The sequence below is a fragment of the Ixodes scapularis genome, unplaced genomic scaffold, assembly GCF_016920785.2.
Source record: "Ixodes scapularis isolate PalLabHiFi unplaced genomic scaffold, ASM1692078v2 PGA_scaffold4__175_contigs__length_147842914, whole genome shotgun sequence".
Taxonomy (NCBI): Eukaryota; Metazoa; Arthropoda; class Arachnida; order Ixodida; family Ixodidae; genus Ixodes; species Ixodes scapularis.
The window spans coordinates 135,386,946-135,410,601 of record NW_024609879.1 but is presented as its reverse complement, the minus strand read 5'-3'; the positions used below and the strand labels follow the sequence as shown (position 1 = coordinate 135,410,601).

General features: G+C 41.8%; 1 protein-coding gene across 1 annotated transcript in view; it reads left to right on the top strand.

The window, feature by feature from the left end:
• The window catches only part of LOC115311832 (A disintegrin and metalloproteinase with thrombospondin motifs 5-like), a 70,311-nt gene extending 54,650 nt beyond the window's left edge, over positions 1 to 15,661 (top strand). The window contains exons 12-14 of the mRNA XM_040218603.1: positions 2,248 to 2,395; positions 15,384 to 15,497; positions 15,617 to 15,661. Coding sequence (XP_040074537.1) covers positions 2,248 to 2,395; positions 15,384 to 15,497; positions 15,617 to 15,661 — 307 coding nt within the window. The remainder of the gene's footprint in view (positions 1 to 2,247; positions 2,396 to 15,383; positions 15,498 to 15,616) is intronic.
• The last annotated feature ends 7,995 nt before the right edge of the window (positions 15,662 to 23,656 follow it).

Genomic DNA, 23,656 nt, shown 5'->3' with positions numbered 1-23,656 from the left:
AGCAACGATGGAGAATAGCTCTTGTGACAAACCTTTAAATATGTGACGTATTTTGTCTTGTTCGGTCATGGCAGGATCAGCACGGCTGCAGAGGCGAATGACGTCTTCGATGTATCCAGTTGAAGATTCGGAGACCGCTTGGTAGCGGCGAGCAAGCTTGTCTTGTGCTCGCTGGCGGCGGCTCTCAAGCTTTCCAAAAACCTCTGAAAACGCTGCTTTGAAGCCATCCCACGAGAGGAAGTCTGCTTCGTGGTTGTCGTACCACTGATAAGCGGTATTCGTCAAAAAGAAAACGACGTTGGCGAGCTTTAGGGTATCATCCCAACGGTTGTGGTCGCTGACGCGATCATAAGTCTTCAACCAGTCGTGCACATCTGCGTCATGTGCGCCTGAGAAGTTGGGGGGGTCTCGTTGGCGTGTTTTGACCGGTCGATTGATAGTGCTGGCGTTTCCCGTTTCGTCAGGCATGGGGCGAGAGGTAGAGCGTCCACTGCGCAATTCCAAGGCAGCAGACGGGGTTGTGAGGTAGGAGAAAGCTTGCTTACCTCCACCACTTGTTAAGATGTTGGAAAACGATGATTTAATGCTGGATGAGATTTACAATGCGGTTTGTAAATCGGCGGTTGGGGTCAGCACGCTCAAAATCCTCGAGCCCTCTCGTTCGCTTTTTGCTGCACGCGCCCGTCGTCCTCTTCTTTTCCTAACAATATATATATATATATATATATATATATATATATGGTGTTTCAGAGAACGCAGGCCAAATCGCTCCTGCGAAAACCACTCATCGCAACGAAAAAAGGCTCGTGGCGTTGTGGTCCTGGGCCAGGGGCCCATTTAAGAAAATAATTAAAGTCCGAAATAATTAACTTGTTAATTATTTTCGCCCAATTAACTTTTTAATACTGTGTTTAGGGGCATGGTTTTAATTAGAAAATTGCTCAGCATCATCGAAAACCACTAAACCAACAAATTTCAGAACGATATAAGGCACGTGAAGCATTTTACGGCTTTCTGAAAAACCGCACAAATCCGACGGGTTTTTAAGTTTCGGTTTGTTATCGGAGCGCATATCGGCCCCGGCAGCATCGCGCCCCGTGGAAAGATGGTGCAACCAGACTCTGTTGCGTCGCGCAATGACAGCGCAGCAGAGGTTGGTTGCACTATCTCTCCAAGGGGCGGTGCTGCCGAGGCCGAGGTGCGCTCCGATAACAAACCGAAACTTAAAAACCCGTCGGATTTGTGCGGTTTTTCAGAAAGCCGTAAAATGCTTCGCGTGCCTTATATCGTTCTGCAATTTGTTGGTTTAGTGGTTTTCGATGATGCTGAGCAATTTTCTAATTAAAACCATGCCCCTAAACACAATATTAAAAAAGTTAATTAGGTGAAAATAATTAACAAGTTAATTATGCCGGACTTTAATTATTTTCTTAAATGGACCCCCGGCCCAGGACCAGAACGTCAGAAACCTTTTTTCGTTGCGATGAGTAGTTTTCGCAGGAGCGATGTGGCCTGCGTTCTCTGAAACACCCTGTATATATATATATATATATATATATATATTGTTTCACACTTCTTGCTTTGTGATTCCCTTTTCGGCGTGCTTATCGCCCAGTCCATCTCTCATGTGCTGCAGAGCATTAATAATATGGTCGAACACACCACGCCGTGTTTTTTTAGCTGTCAGTGTCCACTGGGCTCGCTTGAAGTCTGGCTTGACACCGATCGCCTGCTTCAGTGTCTTGACTTTGTATATTCTCCAACTTGCATCTTGCGCGTTCACACACAATCACCTCTGCAACAACCGGCGCGCTGCTAACTGTACTCATAAACGAAATAGTACTTTTCTTTACAAACATACTTCAGTTACACCTTTTTTAATGTGACACTGAATAAAAATAAGAACCACCTCTCCGTGAACCACTTCCACAAAAGCTACACAGTAGCAAACCAGAGCACAATAAAGTACACTGACCCTTCGCACATTGCAAGGGAGGTCACGTGAAACCAGATTCTGATTGAGTCATGTCACCTAGATTGTTTTCAAATATATAGCAACCACGTAGAATATTTTGGTACAGATCAATCTGATAAACTTTTCTCAGCGCGAACAATAAATAGTTGTCATTCGATGTCGGATTTATAGTGAAAATTGCCGTCTTGAGTTGCACGTACGAATTGTGTTATCTGATTAACAACCACATATGAAGTTAAACTGCCTGTTTGTATTGCTTATACTCCAATTAGGCACGACGATTATGAATGCCTGCGAAAGAGAACGCTTAGAAGCGATTTATCAACCGACAGGCTACCTGGCAGTGTTACGACTCCAAACGAAACTTGTGAAATGAATCTTCGAGCCTTCAATCGTTCTGGTGGATATCATGAAGATAAGGTAACAATTGCATAATATATATATTATACGTATATTTCCTTTTTACACGCGCTGAATGAATAGACATGAACCCGAATTTAGTAACGTTTTTTATTTGGACGCGTCGAAAAGTAAGTAAACAGGAGAAAAGATGCTTATATGCCCTCGCCCGATTCTCTCAAATTAAGCTCGCATATCTAGATATCAGCGTATCCTAAGTAAAATGGCGCATTGCAATTCGTGAAGGTCTTAAACTGAATATGAAAATAATATTAAAACATAATTTCTCTCTTCGTAAATTGTGGGAGACAACTTTTAGGAAAACTAAACTTAATTAAAACGCATAATAATCTAGGTTCACAGATTTTGTCAATCAGCAGAGACATATTTTTATTGCCCTACAGTAGCATAAATATATATAGATATATCCTTAAACTAAATCAGGCACAGTCCATATACCAGCAAGGAGATATTTATATAGGCAGGATTATATTCAAACATAAGACTTTAGAAATGTGAACGTTTACAAACGCAATAAAAAATGTAACTTCTATGTTTATCTTAAGGTGCAACCTCACTGTGCAGGCCGTTTTGCTTAATTTTTGACGGTGCATACCTTTTTATCATGCTATAGTCATAAAAATAATGTGAAACTAAAGAACAGTCCTTTATGACTGTACTTTATTTTCTCGATACAAGGTTTCTTCTAATATATGTTAGTTTATTATTTAGCTTTTAATAAAACAGAGTCTTTCATATTCAACATTTTTTTTCTCGAGTTACGAAGTCCCAACGTACAGGAAAATTTATGTCAAAGGCCCGTTGGATATAATATTTTTTTTTTTAAAGTAAGCGATAAACTGTACCAAGAATGTAATGTTAAAACAAAAAATAAAGTTTCAACTTATGTTATTTCGTAGTGCTCTAAAAACGAAATTACGTCAACTAACGCATATAACGAGACATTAAATTACAATTCCTCTTTCGAAATTACAGTTTCCAGAAACTGAATATCGATATATTACACGTTAAATTTAGTATGCAATCTCAAACTTTTCCCATTCACTTACGGCAATTTGAAGTTCTGTACTATGAAATACAGATGTTGACTCCTGTTCAAGAATGGCTTGATTCACATTTGACGTCATGTGCCGCTTGGAACATTACGCCACATGATAGACAGAAACGGAGCTAGAGATTTGTGTGTTTAGGTGCCTGGGCGCCCGCAGTGAGCGAGCCAGGAATGTTAGAACAACAAGCGCGAGGCTGCAGGTGAACCAGAGCTAATTTTGTGCGCGTTCCATTGTGCCTCGGCACGCCCAAATGAAATGGACGCCATGAAAGGAATTCCGGCGGTCGCAATTCAACCAGGTTTGCCTAATAAACTTTTTTTTCAGCAATTGCCGAATTGTTTTTTGCAATCCCACTAACTCCTTATAATGGTGCGACGATACTTTGTTTAATAGCCGTCTCGGTGGCATTTAAGCGGGAATAATATATAAAAGAGTATCGTTGATTCTGAGGCAAAGCTCTGGCCTACGGATCCGCGCTTGGCGGGATCCTATCTCGGCCGAGGAGCCCGTGATCCGTTGGAGGCCTATTACTGAGAAGGCCCCGCGGCAACGGATACTTTAGTTGTAACTCAAAAGATCTCCATTTAAACAAAAAATTAACAAGTGTTTTTTTTTTTTTTTTTTTTTGGTAGGTGCGAGATGTTTTTCGTTGGTCACTTCAGTCGTATTGGTACTTAAAATCATTGTTATCAGCTATTTGAAGCTTCATCATAAATTGCAGGAAAGTTTTTTCCGTCCTCCAGAAACGGTCGAACAGTTCACGAACGAGCAAAACGACGTCACCTGAGCCTGCTACCACCGTGTCTCAAGCTGAGAAAGTCGCCTTTTTAAAATCTGATGATCGACAGTTACGTCTGCTTTGCTCAAAGCACCAAGATGGCGGTGCCCACTAGCAGATCGGAGAACAAAGTGCCGCACTCTAAGCGTAGTTTTTATACTGACTCTAGCTTGACCCTAAGATCGGAATATTAACTTTAATTTACCTTAGATAGGCGGATGAAGTCAATCGAAAAGCGCAAAGAACGCACAATCATGCATTTTTTTTTAGCGTTTATCGTCTAAAACGAGTGCAGTGAATACGCCTTGACATTGCGTATTTAGTGTGCGTGTTCACGTTTTTTTTTAAATATATTTTTGGGAGCGCTCTGACTTCTGAAACACCGCATAGTTCTCGGAGTTCTGGGAAAGTAGTATAAATTTAAAAATTATCCTATTCATTTGAGGGAAGAAAAGAAAACGAAAATTAGAACAGTTGCAACGTTTCTCATTGTTATATTTCTGATTGTCAAATTCACAATACCCGTAGCAATGTTGCTTGTTCACTTTGAATCAAGCAAAAAAAGCCACAACTGTTCTGGAGCGTTTTCGTTTTTTTATTGTAATTTTTCATAGTGAACATTTTTCTTTATATGTTGCCACAAAAATGTATTCATCATTTGTACTCTACATCGCAATTTTGCGACTTCAGGTATTTTCATAGCTGCCTCGTAGACAACGAGGCGAAGCGGAGGCCTACAGATCCCCAGTTAGTTCTAGCGATCCCCAGACCTGCAGCGATAATACCTAAAATTTAAGCGTCTGATCATACCCTTGTGGCATTTCCGATCAAGACTGATAAAAAAAGAACATTAGTATGCTGTACTGGCGGCTAGCTCTTCGTTAGCTCAGTTGGTAGAGCGCTTCGGCACTCATGGTGAGTTCCCTGGATCGATTCCTGGACTAGGCGGATATTTTCAGCGGAGACAAGTCGCCTAGTGAGTGGAGTGTACTCCATATGAGGTTCAAGAAAATATATTCAAGCGTAAATCTGTTCCACCTTAAGGATTTCTCTTAAATTAGTAAATGTACTTCATATTGCAATTGTGTGGAATATTAACAAGGATAGGGAACTTTACGTGGTACGGCTCAGCGCATAACTTATCTCTCGAGTGCACTAGGGCGCTCACGCCCGTACATCATATAAAGGTGAAAACATCTTTAATAATAAATTAACTAATTTCGTCTTAATGAAATGAAATTTGTCTTATCTAAATGTGCGTTATATGGTATCAATCGCTTGACCTTGAAATAATAATTTCTGCATTTGAACTCGCGTACAGCCTGCTAGTTGGCCAAAAAAATGTTTTTTTCATTTGATTTTAAAGCGGTAAGGTGGTGGTATGGGGCTCAAAAAAGAAGCAGCAAGTTCGTGTAAGGCAGTACCATTTCTTTTCAATTGAATGTCAATCTTAGATTTATAACCCAATATGTATCTCTGTAAGGGTTAATCTATTCCTCTTTATTTATTCCTTTCTCTTTTTTCCTCTTCCTCTTTCTTTCTCTCTGTCTTCCTACCGGTATGTGTGCTTTTGTGCAGACGCATACTTCTTGTGCTTGTTTCCTTCCTTAGTGTTCCAATTTGTTTACAGAGGATACCACAGAACTCAGCGACTTAAGTGGAAAGTAAAAACAAAGCTCACATTTCCGATTTGCTTAGAAGAATACCATACTTTGCTCCTTTTCATCCTGATATTTATAATTTTTTGTTTAGCTATTTATTTTAATAAAAATAAAATAAACGCACATGAAAAGCATTTTGTCGCAAACAAACGATGAATAAAAATATTTTTGGTACTATCGTTTTAGAAAAAGTAATTTTTATATTATCACAGTAAAACTGGAGTACTTCCAATCCCAATTTCAATTATGCTTAAAACCACGCTTTAAACCATTTCGATGTGTATGATCTACCATGCTTCGCCACACCCCTGCATAAAAATGTGAAGTAAAAACGCATGTTGACAAAAACAATGAGCTTGCAATGCTGGGCAGTTTCGAATGCACGTGGATTCCTCGGACAGGTTCAGTGCGATGAACCAACAGCGCAGAATCACTAGGAGACTCGTGCATCGTTCGTTTCGGTCACCACCCGGCAACCCATTCAATTACTAGCAGTGAAGAGCAAATATGAGTCAACAAGTATCATACTAAAGGGAACCTGAAGAGCTTTTCGAAAAAAAAAAAGAGTTAATGCTTGAGTCCCACATGTTCGTGCCTGCTGAGTCCAAACGTCACAGCCGTTTGGCCCAAAATATTCACTAAACGTAAACAAAAAGCCAAGAAAACAGAAGCGATCACTGTAGCAGCACGCCATGGGATAGTGACGCGTGAATCACCACTACGTCAAAAAAGGTCCATCTTGATTCTCGCTTGCTCCGTCGCTTGCGGAAGTTGTCGGGCGCCGTGGCTTCTGCTCTTGTAAATCGGGTTCGGCTTCTGATTTGTTTAAATTTTTCGGCGGATCTGAAAGGGGAATGTGTCCAGAAGACCCTCTACCGGACAAAGTACGCGTTCCAGCCGTTGGCAAAGCAGAAAAATGACCCGCCGCGGTAATACGTACGGGCAGACACGAGGAACCGCTTGTGCCGACGCGACATGGCCGGCTTCATACGTTCTGGAACATACTGACTGCTACTTATTGTAACGTAAAGCGTTGACAATTAACAGAGTGCTATTGATGGGACGCGTCAGGCCGGATTAGCTTGACCCTCCCCTAAACGGCCGTCATATGACGAGAATTCGGCACATACTGGCCTTCACGCTTGGCAGATGCTGGACACCTGAGCGTGCATGCTGCATTGTTCACCAAGGCTGAAGTGGTTTGACGGGATAGTATATCGGCTTGGGGCAACGGAGAGCTTTCCCTGAATTGAGACGAGTGATGAGACAGGGTCGCCGTTCTCCGGCCGCGATTACCTTGCGAACTACGCGAATAGCTGCACAGAACGTACAGTCGTCCTCAATATGAGCGTGAACACGCCGCCGTCGACCGATTGGTACTGCCAGCTTCAGCTAGCGGCTCTTCCACGAGTCACCGCGAGAATAAGCGCCTGCGCAGAAAGGACGGATGCGCTGTTGCGATAGCGTGTATCACCCCCGTTCTGGAATCTTAAAACCGCCCGCGGCCCGTCTGTTTTGTTTTATTGATAGTTGGAAGCGCTGGTTGTAATAAGCAATCGGCCACGGATTGCACTTTTTAAACGACAAATCCTGCTGTGTAGCTTGCGCGTGTCGGCATAGTCGATAGTCACTCTTGATGGTATAAAACAAATCTGTTTGACAAGGAAGTAGGAATCGGGGGAGTTATGATTGGGTCTTGGAGTTGGTATCAGTGAAGACGTTTTATCTATACTTCGTTTCACCTTAAATGCAGACGCAGCCGATGCTACGAGCTAATCGGACCAATCAGACAGCGTCAAAAGCGCGCCATCATGCTTGTTCGTCAAAAAAATACATGCGTGCCTCCTTAGAAAAAAAAAAATCAGTTCCGCGTTAACGAAAAGATAGCGCACGAAGCGAGATCAGAAAAACGGAGCGCGCGTGGAGGGTCGCATCTACACTGACCCGTTCAATTTTTATAAATATATAAAGCAGCACTCACTGCCTTATCCAAACTGACATGCAAAAGGGGGTGGCGTGCGCTCTCGTAACAGCCCATTCGTCCTTTCTGCGCAGGCGCATATTCTCGCAATGACTCGTGGAAGCGCCGCTAGCTGGAGCTGGCAGTACCAATCGGTCGACGGCGGCGTGTTCACGCTCATATTGAGGACGACTGTACATCCTTGCGATAACGGTACCCTCTGCATGGCTTCATTTGTTTGCCACCAATTATTACGCAATTACTGCTTTAGAACAAGCGGAGATGCGTGCCCGGCAGCCCTCAGTTTGATGTCGAAGTCGTGAAAGCTTCCTGGGCGTCTACATTCCCACACACCTCCCAAGGTTTGTTGACTGCATTAGACCACCACCAAGCACTATCATCGTCCGATCGCATTTCCACGGTACAAAGAACCATTGCACGCCCCACGAACTTTATACGAAACACGCTGCATAACTTATAAAACAAAGAACTCGATTCACAACAGAATGTCACATGCTTCGTATCTCCAAAAAGCGTTCTTAAAGAGAATATGTATGTACCCATGAAAGGAAAATTTAACAAAAATCTATGTTTACGTTTAAAAAATATAAGACCTTTAATAGCATTAACAATTCTAAAAAAGTCCATGCGAAAACAAGTTCCACCGTGAAAGTCTCCTCCTAAGTGACTGGGTAGCAGAGTAGATTAAAAACAAAATAAAACAATCTTGGGTAACGGAGTCGGTCCGAGAAATATGGTCCCTTCAACGATATAAAGAGAAACCGAAACTAAAACACTCATTAAGGCGATTAACACAAAAGAGCCAGCACGCTATTTGGGTATATGATCGCGGCTTTCCGGTACACTGCACACAAATAATAACGTAATGGCTTTTTCCAGAAGAGTTAACCTAAAATTCCTACCTAGTGTCGTCTCCGCTTTGCGTATGCCCTTTAAAGTGCTATATCGCCTTCTTACATTCAAAAGTGGCCGGCAGAGCGTCTGGTCTGGCAAGCCTTTTTCGGACCCAAACCCATACGTACATTGTTTTCATATGCGCCGTCCTGAGCACGTTCCGAACAGAAAACAGGGTACTCGCTTAAACTCGTCTGTTTGCGTAGCGAGAACCCATCCCTTTGAAATCTCGGTGTGAGGGGAAAGGGCGGTAAGCGGGAAGAACAACCGCGACGAGCGCTGTTCGTGCAAGCCGGCGGCTACACATGAGCACGGCATCGTGCACCAGCGCGAGTAAGTTGCTTCGGCGCCACGAGAATTCTGCAAACCCGTGAAAAAATAAGAGAGCAATCAACGTCAAGTGATTGAGTCAATAGCGCAACAAATCCACGAATAAACGCAAGCACTATATGGCGGTAGAACAACGACGGCTCGAAAAGTCAGTAGCCTACGAAGGAAGCGCGACCAGCCGCAGCTGGGTCCCCAGCCGCACCTGTTTTGACATTGGCGGACGGGCTTCTTTCTCTCTCCCCCTTTTCTTTGCTTCGGAGGGGCGTTGCTTCAGAGCTACTTTGAAGGTGGTTTCCGGTCAATTCGCGCATAAAATGATCAAACCAATTTGATATTCGTGATGGCTTAGGTCTAATTAACCAGGCTCGAGTGTTTTTTCTCATATTTAAAACCGCATCAGCTTCCCTTTAACCCTTTACTAGCCTTCTTCATGGTAAAGTTCTGTTCTGATGCTCTGAAAGAACGTTGGATGTTACGCCATGTGAGGCTTGGCTCCCTACCTATTGACGCTTGTCACCCTCGAATATATCTCAAGAATACCCTTACAGATTCCAACAACAAACTATTTTACCTGCCCCGAACTGGAGGAACAAAAAGTATTTTATATTTATGTGGGTACGACACGGCAAAATTTTCGCAAAACAAAGTTATGAATCCACGACACTTCACGTCACTAACACTAAAACATTGCAGCTAATCGTCCAGACAAAAATGACTAGCTTTTTTTCTGCTTGACACCCTTCTATCTTTCTTAGGAATCTTCACGCCAAGCGTTTGGACTTTCACTTTATTTCATGTTAACATCTGTAGCATCCGGAAGCACTTGGAGGGATTTTAACCGGCTATTCATTCTGTGCTCTCAAGAACTGACGTACTTTTTCAGCAGAAATCAATATTTCTAATGAAAGTAAGGACCAATTTTTCATACCCGGGTCCAAAAGCATTTTTACACTCGCGACGAGAGGCGCAGCGGTGGTATCGTCGCCCTTTTCTTAAAACAAGAGCTTTTTTTTTTATATACACAGGTAGCGTTTCGGTTATTTGAATCAATAGCACTGCATATACTTACATTGGTCTCTGATCTCTACCGTTTGGCTGTTTGAACCCCCCTCTGAACGAATATAAAATTTTTAGCCGAGCTCCAAAAGTGTATGCCTCCTTTGCCAGATAAAGCAATCCTTTCTCTGGTTGTTGATTTAATCATTGATTTAATGAAGTTTTCTAAACCTCTGGTTTGCAAATATATAACTCTTTTTTCAGACCATGGTATCTAGTCGACAGTTCTTGGTCCTACATGGGGGAATCGCTTAGAAGCAATTTGGTTATCTCCTCGATAGACTACCTTAGTATGAGATCGCTATGGTCAAATAAAACAAAAAACAGCAGTCATAACTCAAGACCATTGCTTTGTGACATGCCACACAGAGGATCTTGGCTTTACATCCAAAGTAGCGCACAATAACGATTATCAAGCTGAAATGATTCACCATCAAAAACTTGATAATTATATATCTACCGACGACTGACTGCTTTTCACACAAACTTACTCGAACATCTACCAATTGTTTGTTGAGATGTTTAAGCAGTTGTATGAAAACTAATATACATATTCACTAAACAAAGAAAAACTAACATACCTAGTTAAATAAGGATATACTATCTGCCATAAAGTTTAAAAAATTGTTTAGAAATGATGCCGTCGATCACCCCTAAACGCAGACCTTCTCTGTTATTTTAGAACGATTCGGAACAAAGTAAGCGCCCTGATTCGCTCAGCAAAGCGCCTTTAGTTTAATAAAAGTGTTTGAATTTCGAACCAGTCTCGCAAAATCCTTGTCATTGAAGAATGAATTACGTGGGGTTCCTACTAAACGTCTACACTGGAATGCTTTAAACGCTTCTTTTGGATCTGATCCACTTATTACGGCTCATGCCTTCAGCAATGTTTTGGCAACGTTTTCAGGTAAAGCCCAACAAAATGACTCAACTTTGCCCCTACCTGACTGTAGTAGGGCGTCTGCATTTCTTCCGCAACTGACACTTTCCGACCTTGAGACAATAACCTTTAGTCTGAAACCGAACGAGTCCCAGAATACGATGGGACGCGCTTCAGCGATATTCGTAGAAATTTAAAGAACATAAAATATACACTTCATGCTTTCTTCAACGGAGTATTGAAACTGGTTCAATTCCCATTCAATTCAAAACTGCTATTGTTAAACCTCTTTTCAAAGGAGGACAACGAGACCGAATAGAAAACCATAGATCAATATCTATTGCGCCATGTATGATTAAAATATTCGAAAAAAAATATTCATATAAAAATCTCTTTCTGTGTGAATAAACGCAACATCATATTTCGCACCCAGTACGGATTTATTTCGAGGTAGTATACACATCATCTTCTCGAACCACTCTCTCATCCAACACAAATTTAGGTTTCGAGTCTTACCTGTTTTTTGTGCATGTTTTCTCGAGGTCTCCAAGGCGTTCGACATTGTAAACGATTAAATTTCAATACAAAAGGTCTCCGCTGTTGGTTTCCGATGGTGTTTATTGGCCACGTTAAATAACCCTCTACAAGATTGAACACAAATTGTTTCAATATAAACAAATATGCAGCAACAAAATTTTTCTAAAAGCACGTGTGCCACAGGGTTCGACTTCTTCACCTTCGTTTGTTTTTGTTTTTTTATATATAAACGTCAACTTTTGTGTATACTTTCATTGGAAACTGTTCCATCTGTCAATATTCTCATGACAATCTCCTGCTAACAAGTCACCTCTATTTTCCTAGAGTGACGATAATACTACTGAAATGCTCCTTCGAAATAACAAACTAATTTGCCAAACAAAAAATCTAATTGACAAAACCCTCACACAAAACAAAACTAGGTCGTTTTCACAATTCACTTAGGATAATCCTTTTAGACATTCCTCTTCTGCTCCACACATTATCATGCATCGCAAGCCAATGTGCTCAAACACCGTAAAAGACGAAGGCATCATTTTGACTCAGTCAATTAATGGAACTCACATTTCAGAAAACTATATTTGAAGTTAAGGAGTATTTTCTGTATAATATAGAACATGAAGCCTTTCTTGCAGTTTGGTATCTTAAAACCCATAGATAACTCCATAGCTTATAACATACACAGCTATAGCATAGCAGTTTTTTGCAACTCCTACAGTTTATGGCACAAAAACATCAACTTATATCTTAAACGAAATACTGCGCAATGTTCATTACAAACCCACGTCATTTTGACCCGGTCTTTTTCAAGCCCTATTTATGCCCAATTTCTAGTAGTTTTTTTTTTCTTTTCTGAGCAAACGTCCTTACCAAGCACTGGAGTGACGAATTTAAAACACCCTATACAAAATTACGCCTACTACGACTAGTCACTCAGTTTCTTGTTCCCGCGTGTTGTACACGTTATGGCACAGAGGTGTGATGTTATGATTTTCCTCAGATATATAGCTCGCAACATTCCAAACTTCAAAATCTCACTTTGACAAAGAAACTAGGGAGAGCTTTATACGCTCAAACTTCCTTAAACGGAACCTTCTGTTGTTGTTTTTTTTTCTTCTTTTGTTCGTGGCGGTATTTTGTCGAGTTTAAACTACCAAATTTCAAACCTATTTTTTTATCAACTTTTTTAAATATTTGTTTTGTGCTACACGTTGTCGGTTTGCGTTTACTTTTTGTTCAACTGAGTGGAGGTATTGTTATTGGAAAGGACCGAAGACTGATAGACATGTGTATAGTAGAGCTAATTTTTCATAATGATTGGTGCTTCAGAATACGTACTGTGTGAATGTAGAACTTTAAACATTTTGGTGTCGGATGACCTAATTTTTTTTTTAAATACTTCACTTGATACTGTTGCCATTCTTATGGATTTTTAAAATAATACTTCAGTTGATGCTACTGGAACGCTTAAGTTTTCTTATACTTAGGTGGTGCCACTTAAACTTACGTTCTGTCCCACAATCCCCTGACAGCTTTGACGGACCTGCATATTATTTTGAATTTTCTCAAACATTATCAATGCTTTATTATTATTATTTTAATAGTGTTATTATTTTTAATACCAGGTGTGGGCTTCATCATATTAGCATGGAGGTTTCGCTTCACAAGTGCGTGCTTAAATAGAAGCAGAAACCTACAGCGTTATACTGCCACCTGCTCTTGTGAAAGTTGTTTTGACGCATGACTATTTTGTTGTGTATGGCACTGCTACTTACAAGGGCACTGTGAAACTCATATAAGGGACACGTAACTTCAGTTACGCTTCACCACATTATATACTTTTTGGACAGCTTTTTCAGAAGGAAAGAAAAGTGCGCGTTCACAGCTATAATGGGCGCTCAATAAGCAGCGTTAAAACAGAGAAGACCCCACAGCATGGGGGTCCCTAAGCCACAGGGGGACCCGGCTTATAGAATAGGGATTTTTATTATGTAGTTCAATACAAAAAAAAAATGTATTTGCCGAAGGTGGAGCCCTCCTAGCCTTCGAAGCTAATGCTGGTTACAAAAGGGAAGGGAAAATATTTGAGGTGAGCTGTTTACAAAACTGGACAAAATACCAAGTATGAATTATACCCTGAAGTTCGGGGGTATTGCAATCGTGTAGAATCAGTGAACTGAAAAATTAAGAAAAAAAAGTTGTAGAGCTACCTTTAACTCGGCCTGCATTTACACAAACTTGTTTATTTCTCTACTATTGGTAGATCGGCAGTTAGTCCAGAAAAGTCAGAGTGATCACCAGCGGCCCCTGAATAGGAGGTGCAATGATATTCGGTTGGAATGATTTTCCCTTTCTTCGAGCTTACTGGCGCTAGTGGAATCCAAGCATACTCGCTTGCAGCGCCACTGATCAAAAACTTCTTTGTAGTGGTTTAATTAACTAGGATAAAGGCGGGCATTTTCTTTCGATCTCTTTCTCGCAAAACTTGATGACGAAGCTTGTAGGTTGGTACTGTCCTCCGAGTGACGATATTGTAATGCGTTTTACGAATTGGACCCGAGCATTGCGTGGGCACTTAATTTGGGTTCTTGATGATCAATAGCCTGAGGTAGTTGCTGGTGCTCAATCTCTTCAAAATATTAGCCGGACCGTATTAATCTCGAAAACTTAGCTCGTCTCCTCTGCTCTGCCGACCCCCATAGCGATGATAAACAATGGTGACATGCAATCGGTTCCAGATCACGTGGCCGCTTGTTCTGGCATCCAGTTGAGGTGGGTGAACGCTGCCCGTTATATTTTAATTTCTTTTTCTGCTACTCTGTCACTGCGCGGAAGGAAAAACTATCGCGCGATTCATCGTCAAACACGCAGTTTAAGAAAGTAAAGCGGAAAGTGACGCGTTGCAAACTTTGATGAGCTACCCGAAGGATACCTTAAGTATTTTGTCTCTACGACACCAAAATAAACAACTCGTCGGAGCCTTCGCCAACTTTCCCGCCTCCCTCATCCTTCTCCATGTCCTGAGCACCGACGCCGAGCGATATCATGTTGAAAATAAAATAGAGCAGAACCAAGGAGATGACCGATGTATCGTCAGTAAAACTTTCGGGCTCTGTGTTCTTATATATCGAAGTCAGCGGCACAGTGCCTCTGCAATTGCCGTAAACAACATTTACATTATTATTTTATACAGGCATACAAGACGCAACGTCTCTAATTTTATGAAATATGCCTTCGCCAACCACGTCATAAAAAATGGAGGGGAGAAAATCCACTTCATCTGACTTTTGACGGGCTGCTATGCACTCTAAATGTGTTTTTTCTTGTGCAATTGTTTTAGGATTTTATTGCGAGTTTTTGGGTTTTGGAGCGTTGGAAACAATATAAAGTTTTCGTAGATCGTACGCTACGGAAAGCAAGTCCAGTGGGTGTGTGCTCTATTCATGCTTTGAAGTTATGGCACGAGCTGCCGCTAGCAAATCGTGGCTCTAGAACAGTCTACTGAAATATTCTAAAACAGGAGTAGAGATATGGGGGTCAGCAATGGCACTTTACCGTGCATCACAAATAGAGATTTCACAACACAGCAGTGCACTGTGAGTTAATATCCGCACCAGCAAGGGTGAAAATTCAGTACTAGATACCTGGCGTCTGCGGGACTAGTTTTCGCGCCTTTATTCTCCCACCTAGGGTGCAGTAACAATTGCTCAGTCAACTACTCCCAGATCAAGCTTGGAATCTCTGTGATTTATACCGACATATCTAAAGTTGGGCACCTGTTTTAGGACACATCAAAACAACGCACGATACTTTTTGCAGGACGGAATGCTGGAGAGGTGCGTTCTATATTGTACAACGAGTCCTGATCAGGATGGCCGTTTTTCGCTTTTGAATGTCACAGCACCGGACGGGACACGTTGCAGCGACTCAAAGGTGGGCTTAAACTTCACGTCTTATGAGGGCAACAGAAATAAACACCCAACAAATAAAAAATTAACATGCACTTAGCCTACTATGAAGAAACTGTCCTCATATAGCACGTAATATTTCAGCCCCCGAAGCTCTGCATAGCTGAAGAATGCGTTGACTGGATATAAGAACCATGACCTGCCGGGCGACTAAAATGAAAATCCTTGGGTTGAAACGTCGCACGCAAAACACGATTTGTTTCCCAACAAAATAAAAGAATAAAAGTTACCTATTTCTGGAGTCAGGGCACCATGAATTGTGAGCACAATAAAGCCGTTAAAAAGAGCATTGTTTCAAACTTTGTGGTTAATGATCACAGCAAATCTCTCATAAATATTTATACAGCAAGCCTAAATTCATCCTGACACGGTATTTATACCCGCCAAGATTTTTATTTAAACATGACCTATAATGGCCCAACTACACAGAACACAATTTGCGGCTCGAAATTCGTTTTCTTTTCGCCCGAAAACTGCCGGTCGAGAATCGACCGGTTTTAGTCGCTCTTACCCTCTTTTCCATGACCAAGTGGCGTTCAAGCTGAAGGGTACCAAATATGTTCAAAGTCGTGGTTCATCTAAGGCACATATTCAATATAAAAAAATTATATCAACCTCGCTTTTCTAGCCTGGCTTCCAAGAAACCGCAAATACGTTGATAAAAAAACGATCCACAGATCAGGGGAAGTACTGGTACATATAGCACGTCATTCTTAACATGGCGATGTACCGTGGGCTGGACGACGCGATGGCAGAGCACGTCGGACCAATGTTCCGATAGACATGGGAACTGAACTTCGTACTACCGGCCAATCGATCTTCCAGCGCCAAATTCTGTTGCTTTTATGCTTAGACAGCCTTGAAATTGGTACGCCTCAACGGGTGACCTGTCTCTCAGCCGTAAACGAAAAATTTAGCCAGAGCAGTACAACCGCTAACCTGGGGTCTTTAACGTGCACAACGTAGTAGAGATTACACGAAGACGTTCCGGTACGCAGCTCATTCAGATCGAACGGGCAAGGGGTGGGTCTTCAAGCTCAGAACATCGAGCTTGAAGGCCCACCGGAACATCGAGCGGAAGACATATAAGTGCGAAACAAAAGCACAAAAAACGGTGCACGCAACTTCGTCGCCGTCATCGTCTGCTTCGCACAACGTAGATGCGTAGAAAAAAAAAAAACACGGTCGGGTGTAGCTTACGTTACCACCGGCATCGCCTCTCCTCTCCATTCCTCCCTCCTTCTCGGCGCACATCGTCCACATGTCGTGGCCACGAGCTTCCGTGCTCGTGTTTCGGTTTCGGCTTTCAGCGGTTGAGTATTTGGGTACATTAAAAATATACGTGACTGTAGCAAAATATTGATCGGGTGGTCTCTGACACCATATTAAGTCGACGTTCAAACAATTAAAACAATTTTTTAAGGGGGGGGGGGGGGAGGGTGTTAGTGTTTTTTTAAGCTCCGCTTCTATATTTTGTCTCACTTTATTTCCCTGTAGCATATATTTAGGATAAGGGAACCAGCCGAGATAGCACGGCCATGAAGCTGAATATTTAGCCGCGACCGGGGGGAGGGGGGGGGGGGGAATCCCGGAGAAAAGCTCACCGGAGAAAAGCTCACTGGAGAGAAACTCACCGGAGAAAAGCTCACCGCAAAAGTGGCAGATACGGAGAGAAGCTCACTGGTCCTGGGGCATAGGCGGAGGAAAGCAGTCGCGACGGCAGTCCACGCATCATTCCAAAACTGCGCTACTTTGCAGACTGCTTCAATCGCCTGTTCCGGTTGATAAGCGCTACCCCTGCAATCGTCGACAGCCTACGATCCTGTGCCTGGCTGGATACGCTCCGTCACTGCTGCTGCCTTCCCCTCGGACGTCTACGATACCAACTGACCGCTGTATGAGGCCGCTGCTGTCGTCTGCACTATAAGAAAAGGATCCTTGCATCGCTCATCACTTGGCAGTCGCGACGGCAGTCCACGCATTATTCCAAAACTGCGCTACTTTGCAGACTGCTTCAATCGCCTGTTCCGGTTGATAAGCGCTACCCCTGCAATCGTCGACAGCCTACGATCCTGTGCCTGGCTGGATACGCTCCGTCACTGCTGCTGCCTTCCCCTCGGACGTCTACGATACCAACTGACCGCTGTATGAGGCCGCTGCTGTCGTCTGCACTATAAGAAAAGGATCCTTGCATCGCTCATCACTTGGCAGTCGCGACGGCAGTCCACGCATTATTCCAAAACTGCGCTACTTTGCAGACTGCTTCAATCGCCTGTTCCGGTTGATAAGCGCTACCCCTGCAATCGTCGACAGCCTACGATCCTGTGCCTGGCTGGATACGCTCCGTCACTGCTGCTGCCTTCCCCTCGGACGTCTACGATACCAACTGACCGCTGTATGAGGCCGCTGCTGTCGTCTGCACTATAAGAAAAGGATCCTTGCATCGCTCATCACTTGGCAGTCGCGACGGCAGTCCACGCATCATTCCAAATTGCGCTACTTTGCAGACTGCTTCAATCGCCTGTTCCGGTTGATAAGCGCTACCCCTGCAATCGTCGACAGCCTACGATCCTGTGCCTGGCTGGATACGCTCCGTCACTGCTGCTGCCTTCCCCTCGGACGTCTACGATACCAACTGACCGCTGTATGAGGCCGCTGCAGTCGTCTGCACTATAAGAAGAGGATCCTTGCATCGCTCATCACTTGGCAGTCGCGACGGCAGTCCACGCATCATTCTAAAACTGCGCTACTTTGCAGGTTGGTGTTTTACAATATAATACTACCCGAACATTTAGAAAACTTGCCGTCGCTGCTGCCAATTGTGTTGTTGTTCACGATAATGTGTAACCGACCCAATGGCGAAGGACCTTACGCGCCTTTTCGCAGAATTGCGGGATGAGATGAGGACCGAGTGGAAATCCTTGAGGGAAACGATAGAGAGGGACTTTCGCAATGAAATTCGTGACCTCCGTTCAGATATACGGGAAGTGAAGTCTAGTATGGATTTTATAAATGCTAAATTTGAGAACATGAAGAAGAAACTTGCAAGCGAAGTCGAGACAGCTTCTGCGTTAAAGAAAGAAAATGATGAGCTTCGAGCGAGGTATCACGCCCTTGAGGGGGATGTGAAAGCAAACCGGATGAGCATTGTCCAATGCGAACAGCACTCTCGCGCCTACAACCTAGAGATAAAAGGAATGGCAGTTATTGAAAACGAGGATCTTCATGCAACTTTGTGCAAGCTTGGTGAACTAATTGGCGAACCGATTGATAAACAAGATGTTGAAATCTGTCACCGAGTCCGCACACGAGAACTAAACAAGCAAAATATTATCGTGCAGTTCGTACGAAGAGAGAAACGCGAAAAGGTGCTTGCAAAAGCCAGGAAAAAGCGACTCACGAACAAAGACTTCGGATTATCGACTGACACCGCGGTCTTTGTAAACGAGCATTTGTGCCCGACCTTGAAGAAACTACTTGGAAAGGCCACTGCAAAAAAGCGAGACGCGGGATGAAAATACGTGTGGCTGCGAAACAGCAAGATTTGAGCCCGTAGATCTGAAACCGCAGATATCGTATCGATAGAACACGACGGTGATCTCGACAAGATTTGTTAAGCCAAAATTGTAGGATAAGCGTTTTCCTTTTTATTGTTTTTTTCTGCTAGGTAATGGCAGACAACGATCTGTTTCTTCCGCAAGATATTTGTAACGAAACAAATAAAACAAGTAAACTCTTGAAACGTTTTCACCTGAATGTTAGGTCTGCTAGATCTAAGATAGACGACCTTATGTTTCTTTTTGAGTCATGTGAATGCTCGTTCGATGTCGTAATGTTCACGGAAACGTGGTACAGAGATGGAACAGATTTTTTTATTCTCCCCCAGTATAATCATTTTTATCAAAATCGTGTTTCCGGGCGGGGGGGTGGTGTCGCTATGCTTGTCGCGAGTGATAATTTCGAAAATATTCCTGAATACACATCTGTTATGGATGACTATGAAATACTGTGTATAAAACGGGACTTTTATATTTTTGCTGTTATATATCGTCCGCCCAGCGGGAATGTGGCACCATTTTTGACATTTCTAGATAAACTGCTGTGTCACGCAAACGAAAGCAAATATGTTCTTTTTATTGGTGGCGATCTAAATATTAATTTGTTGGAAACTAGCCCCAACGCGGCCGACTTGTTATTATTGTTAACGGCGAACAATTTTGTTAATGTAATTACTCATCCCACACGCACTACACTTTCTACATCAACATTAATTGATCTTTTTATTACAAACCATGAGAAGGAAAAGATCAAAGCTGGCGTAATAAGCTCGGATATTAGCGACCATCTGCCCATATTTATGCTAGCTGACACAACACGAGAGGTACATAAGCGCGACACAAATTCTATGACTTTCCAAAACATTACACCACTTACACTAGATGCATTTAGGCAGAAATTATTGGCCACTGATTGGACCGATGTACTGAAGTCAAAAGACGTGGATAGTGCATACAACGCGTTTTTGGAAAAATTTAAACAGGTTTATTTTTCTTGTTTTCCAAATAAAACTATTAAACTTGCTCGAAAAGGACGAAAGCCTTGGATGACCACTGCACTCCTTAAGAAGACGCGTATAAAATATAAACTTTATAAAACATTTCTTGTGACACGTGAAGCAGTGGCATTAGTCAATTTCAAAGAATACAGAAACCAACTAACAGCGGAAATTAGAAAATCTAAAAGAATTTATTATTCTAGTCTGTTTGACGCTGAGTGTCTAAAAAAGGCCGATATATTATGGAAACGTATAAATAGTGTTTTCAATTCGTCTTACAAGCCAGAAAGTTTTGAAAATTTTAAACATAATGGAGAGGTCTTAAGTGCCTCAAACCTGGCAAACGTATTTAACAACCATTTTGTGAATATCGGGAACAACTCTTATTATCATGAAGCGTCAGAAAATATTAAGCCTATCTCGGAATCGCTCTTTATGTACCCCACATATGAGACTGAAGTGTGTTCCTCTATTATGTGTCTGAGTAACAGTGGCAGTCGTGATGCGGATGATTTACAAATTAAACCTGTAAAATATGTAGCAGACATTATTGCCCCATATATAACATACATATACAACCTCGCAATATCTTCCGGTATCTTTCCTAAAAAAATGCAAATCGCGAAAGTTGTAGCTTTATTCAAATCAGGAAACAAAAATGAGTTAGGAAATTACCGTCCTATATCCATTCTTCCGGTATTCTCAAAAGGGTTAGAAAAGATTATTCACTCCCGCATTATTAATTTCTGTGATAAGCACTCGCTCATTACTGACTGTCAATTTGGATTCCGAAAACATAGATCAACAGAAACAGCCTTATTAGTTCAAAAAGAACATATACTTAGAAATTTCGAAGACAAAATTTTGACGCTTGGGTTGTTTTTAGATTTCAGCAAAGCATTTGATTGCATAAATCATTTAATCCTGCTAGATAAATTATTTTCTTATGGCATTCGCGATCTTCCACTCACACTAATTAAGTCCTATTTACAGCATCGCTCCCAATTTGTGCAAATTAAAAATTAGAGATCAACACCTTTAAATATATTATCAGGAGTTCCCCAGGGAAGTATCCTCGGGCCATTTCTTTTTTTGTTATATATAAATGACATAGTGAAACTCGATTCAAGTTGCAAATATATTATCTATGCAGACGACACCAGTATATTTTTTTCAGATTCATCCGAGGAGGGTCTTGTAAATAAAGCAAATGCGTTTCTTATAAAATTAAAAACATGGGCTGAAGTAAATTGTTTAACTATTAATGTCTCAAAAACAAAAGCAATAATATTTCGCCCACGTGGTTCGAGCGATAGATTATACAATCCTTTCAACTTTGGATCCTTGCACATTGAATTTGTAAATAGTGTTAAAACACTTGGAGTTATTTTTTGTGATAATATGCTCTGGACTAACCATAAAAAAAAGCTCTGCTCTAAACTGGGTAAATCTGTAGGAATTATGAACAAACATAGACATGTCCTACCGAAAAGCGTAAAAAGGGTTTTATATAACTCATTATTTTATTCCCATTTGTGTTATTGCAATCTCGTCTGGGGAAATTCGTCTGATTCAAATTTAAATATGATACATTTATTACAAAAAAGGTGATACGAATAATAGCAGATGTTTCTTACATTCATCACACCGAATCATTGTTTCAATTATATAAGATCCTCAACATACAGCAAATTTATAACTATCGTTTAACAATGGCTTACAGAAATGCTACTTACGGCCGTTCCAGTACAATTCTTCAACTGTATGTATTAAAAGAAACAGAGAATCATTACCCGTCTAGACATCACCAACCTTGGAAAATTCCGAAATGCAGGACAAATTATGGAAAACAAACAATACGTTATGCTTTACCTTTTTTGTTGAATGAATATTGTGATCAAAATATAGATGTAGTGAATATGTCAAACAGCAGTATACTCAATTTGTATTTTAATACTTAAGAATGTATTCCTTATGTGCGCACTATATTTGCATTGTTTATTTCTGAACACATTTTATTTGTTTTTGTGTTCCGTCATAGCTGCTGAGGGGGGGGGGGGGGGAAGGGGGGGGGGGGGGGTCCGGAGCTCGTCAAGCTGCATTTCTGCAGCTTTTTCTCCGGCCTCCCATTCACCACATGTATCTGTGGTGAGAATAAAGTTTGTATTGTATTGTTGTATTGTATTGTATTGTAAAGCTCACCACTTTTTTTAAATTATTTTCATAGCGAAGCTCTGGGATGCTCCATCACATACAGCAACTCATTATACCATTATATGAGTCAGGTTAATAACTTGAAACTTTCTCTTGTTGTTGCAGTATTTGTGGAACCGATTAGGTACATTGCTTGCAACCATGTGTTACAGGCAAATATTTTCTGTAGATTGTTTAGTAGGCAAATAAAAATTTTATTAACTTGGAGTGTAGGAAATAGTCTGCGGAGTTATGCAGTAAGTTTTTCTGTTAATTCGACCTCTACAGGACCGTGAAATTATGTCGAATAGTCTCGAAGATCGAATTAAACCATGGGGAATACATGCGCAAATGTGTCCCGGGGCCTTTCAACGCGATCGAATTATTCGAGGTCGCATTAAAAAAAACTTATTGTAACGTCCGCCTAGGACAAAAAAAAAAAGCGGAACTGTCAACAGTGCGACGCCTAAAACTCTCCTAGAAGCTACAGTAAGCATCGAAAACAGAACGGAGCGGTGAGTAGAATGTCAAGACTTCTTTCTTCCAAGCACATGCCCGCCTTCTAGGCGTTCGTGCTTATTTCTCCACGCGTTGCTTTTTTTGCGATAGTGCCACTACGGGGACCTTCTATGACCTTCATAGTTGCACACGGGGGTCGAAGCCTCAGATCTGTGCCAACGATTCACTAAAAGGCCTGCTTCCACCTTCCACGCTAATTAAGAAGCAGAATTCACGCCTTTTGTTGCGTTCTTTCTCGTGACTGATTTTAGATATTCCTTTGTGTCTTAAGCCCCTTCCATCCTAACTTCAAAGCAGGGTTCACACCTTTTGTTGTGTTGTTTCTCGAGGCTGGTTTAATAAATATTGTTTTCTTTATTAAACCAAGCCAATAGGATAAAAAGATTTTTTGTTGTCGTTTAGTGGTTCCTTTTTAAATCGCAGATTAAGAAAGTTTTGCTATATCATATTGGTTGATATAGTGGTACAGTCGAACGCTAGTTCCTGAAGACGTTTGCTATATAAAGCAAACATTTTAGCCGTACCTGCATTCTGATTGTCATCATGGAGGTAATTCGTTTGAACAAGGGTAAGGCGAAAGTTTTGCTTGACGGTTACGACTACGTGCAAAAGCAGTAAAAAAACGGGTGGATCCGGTGGCAGTGCCGTAAGCAGCGGACAGGCGGGTGCAAGGGAGCAATAACTACGGACCACGCTGTGAGTATAACTATCCTTGTTTTGACAGCAAAAAATAGGTACGGGCTGGGGCATATTTTTTGTTTGTGTTGCATGCTATTATCGGACCTGTAGTTTTCTTCACATTGTTGACCAGAATAGAGGGGTTTGACATTTATTTGGGATAAAAATGATTTTGTGGG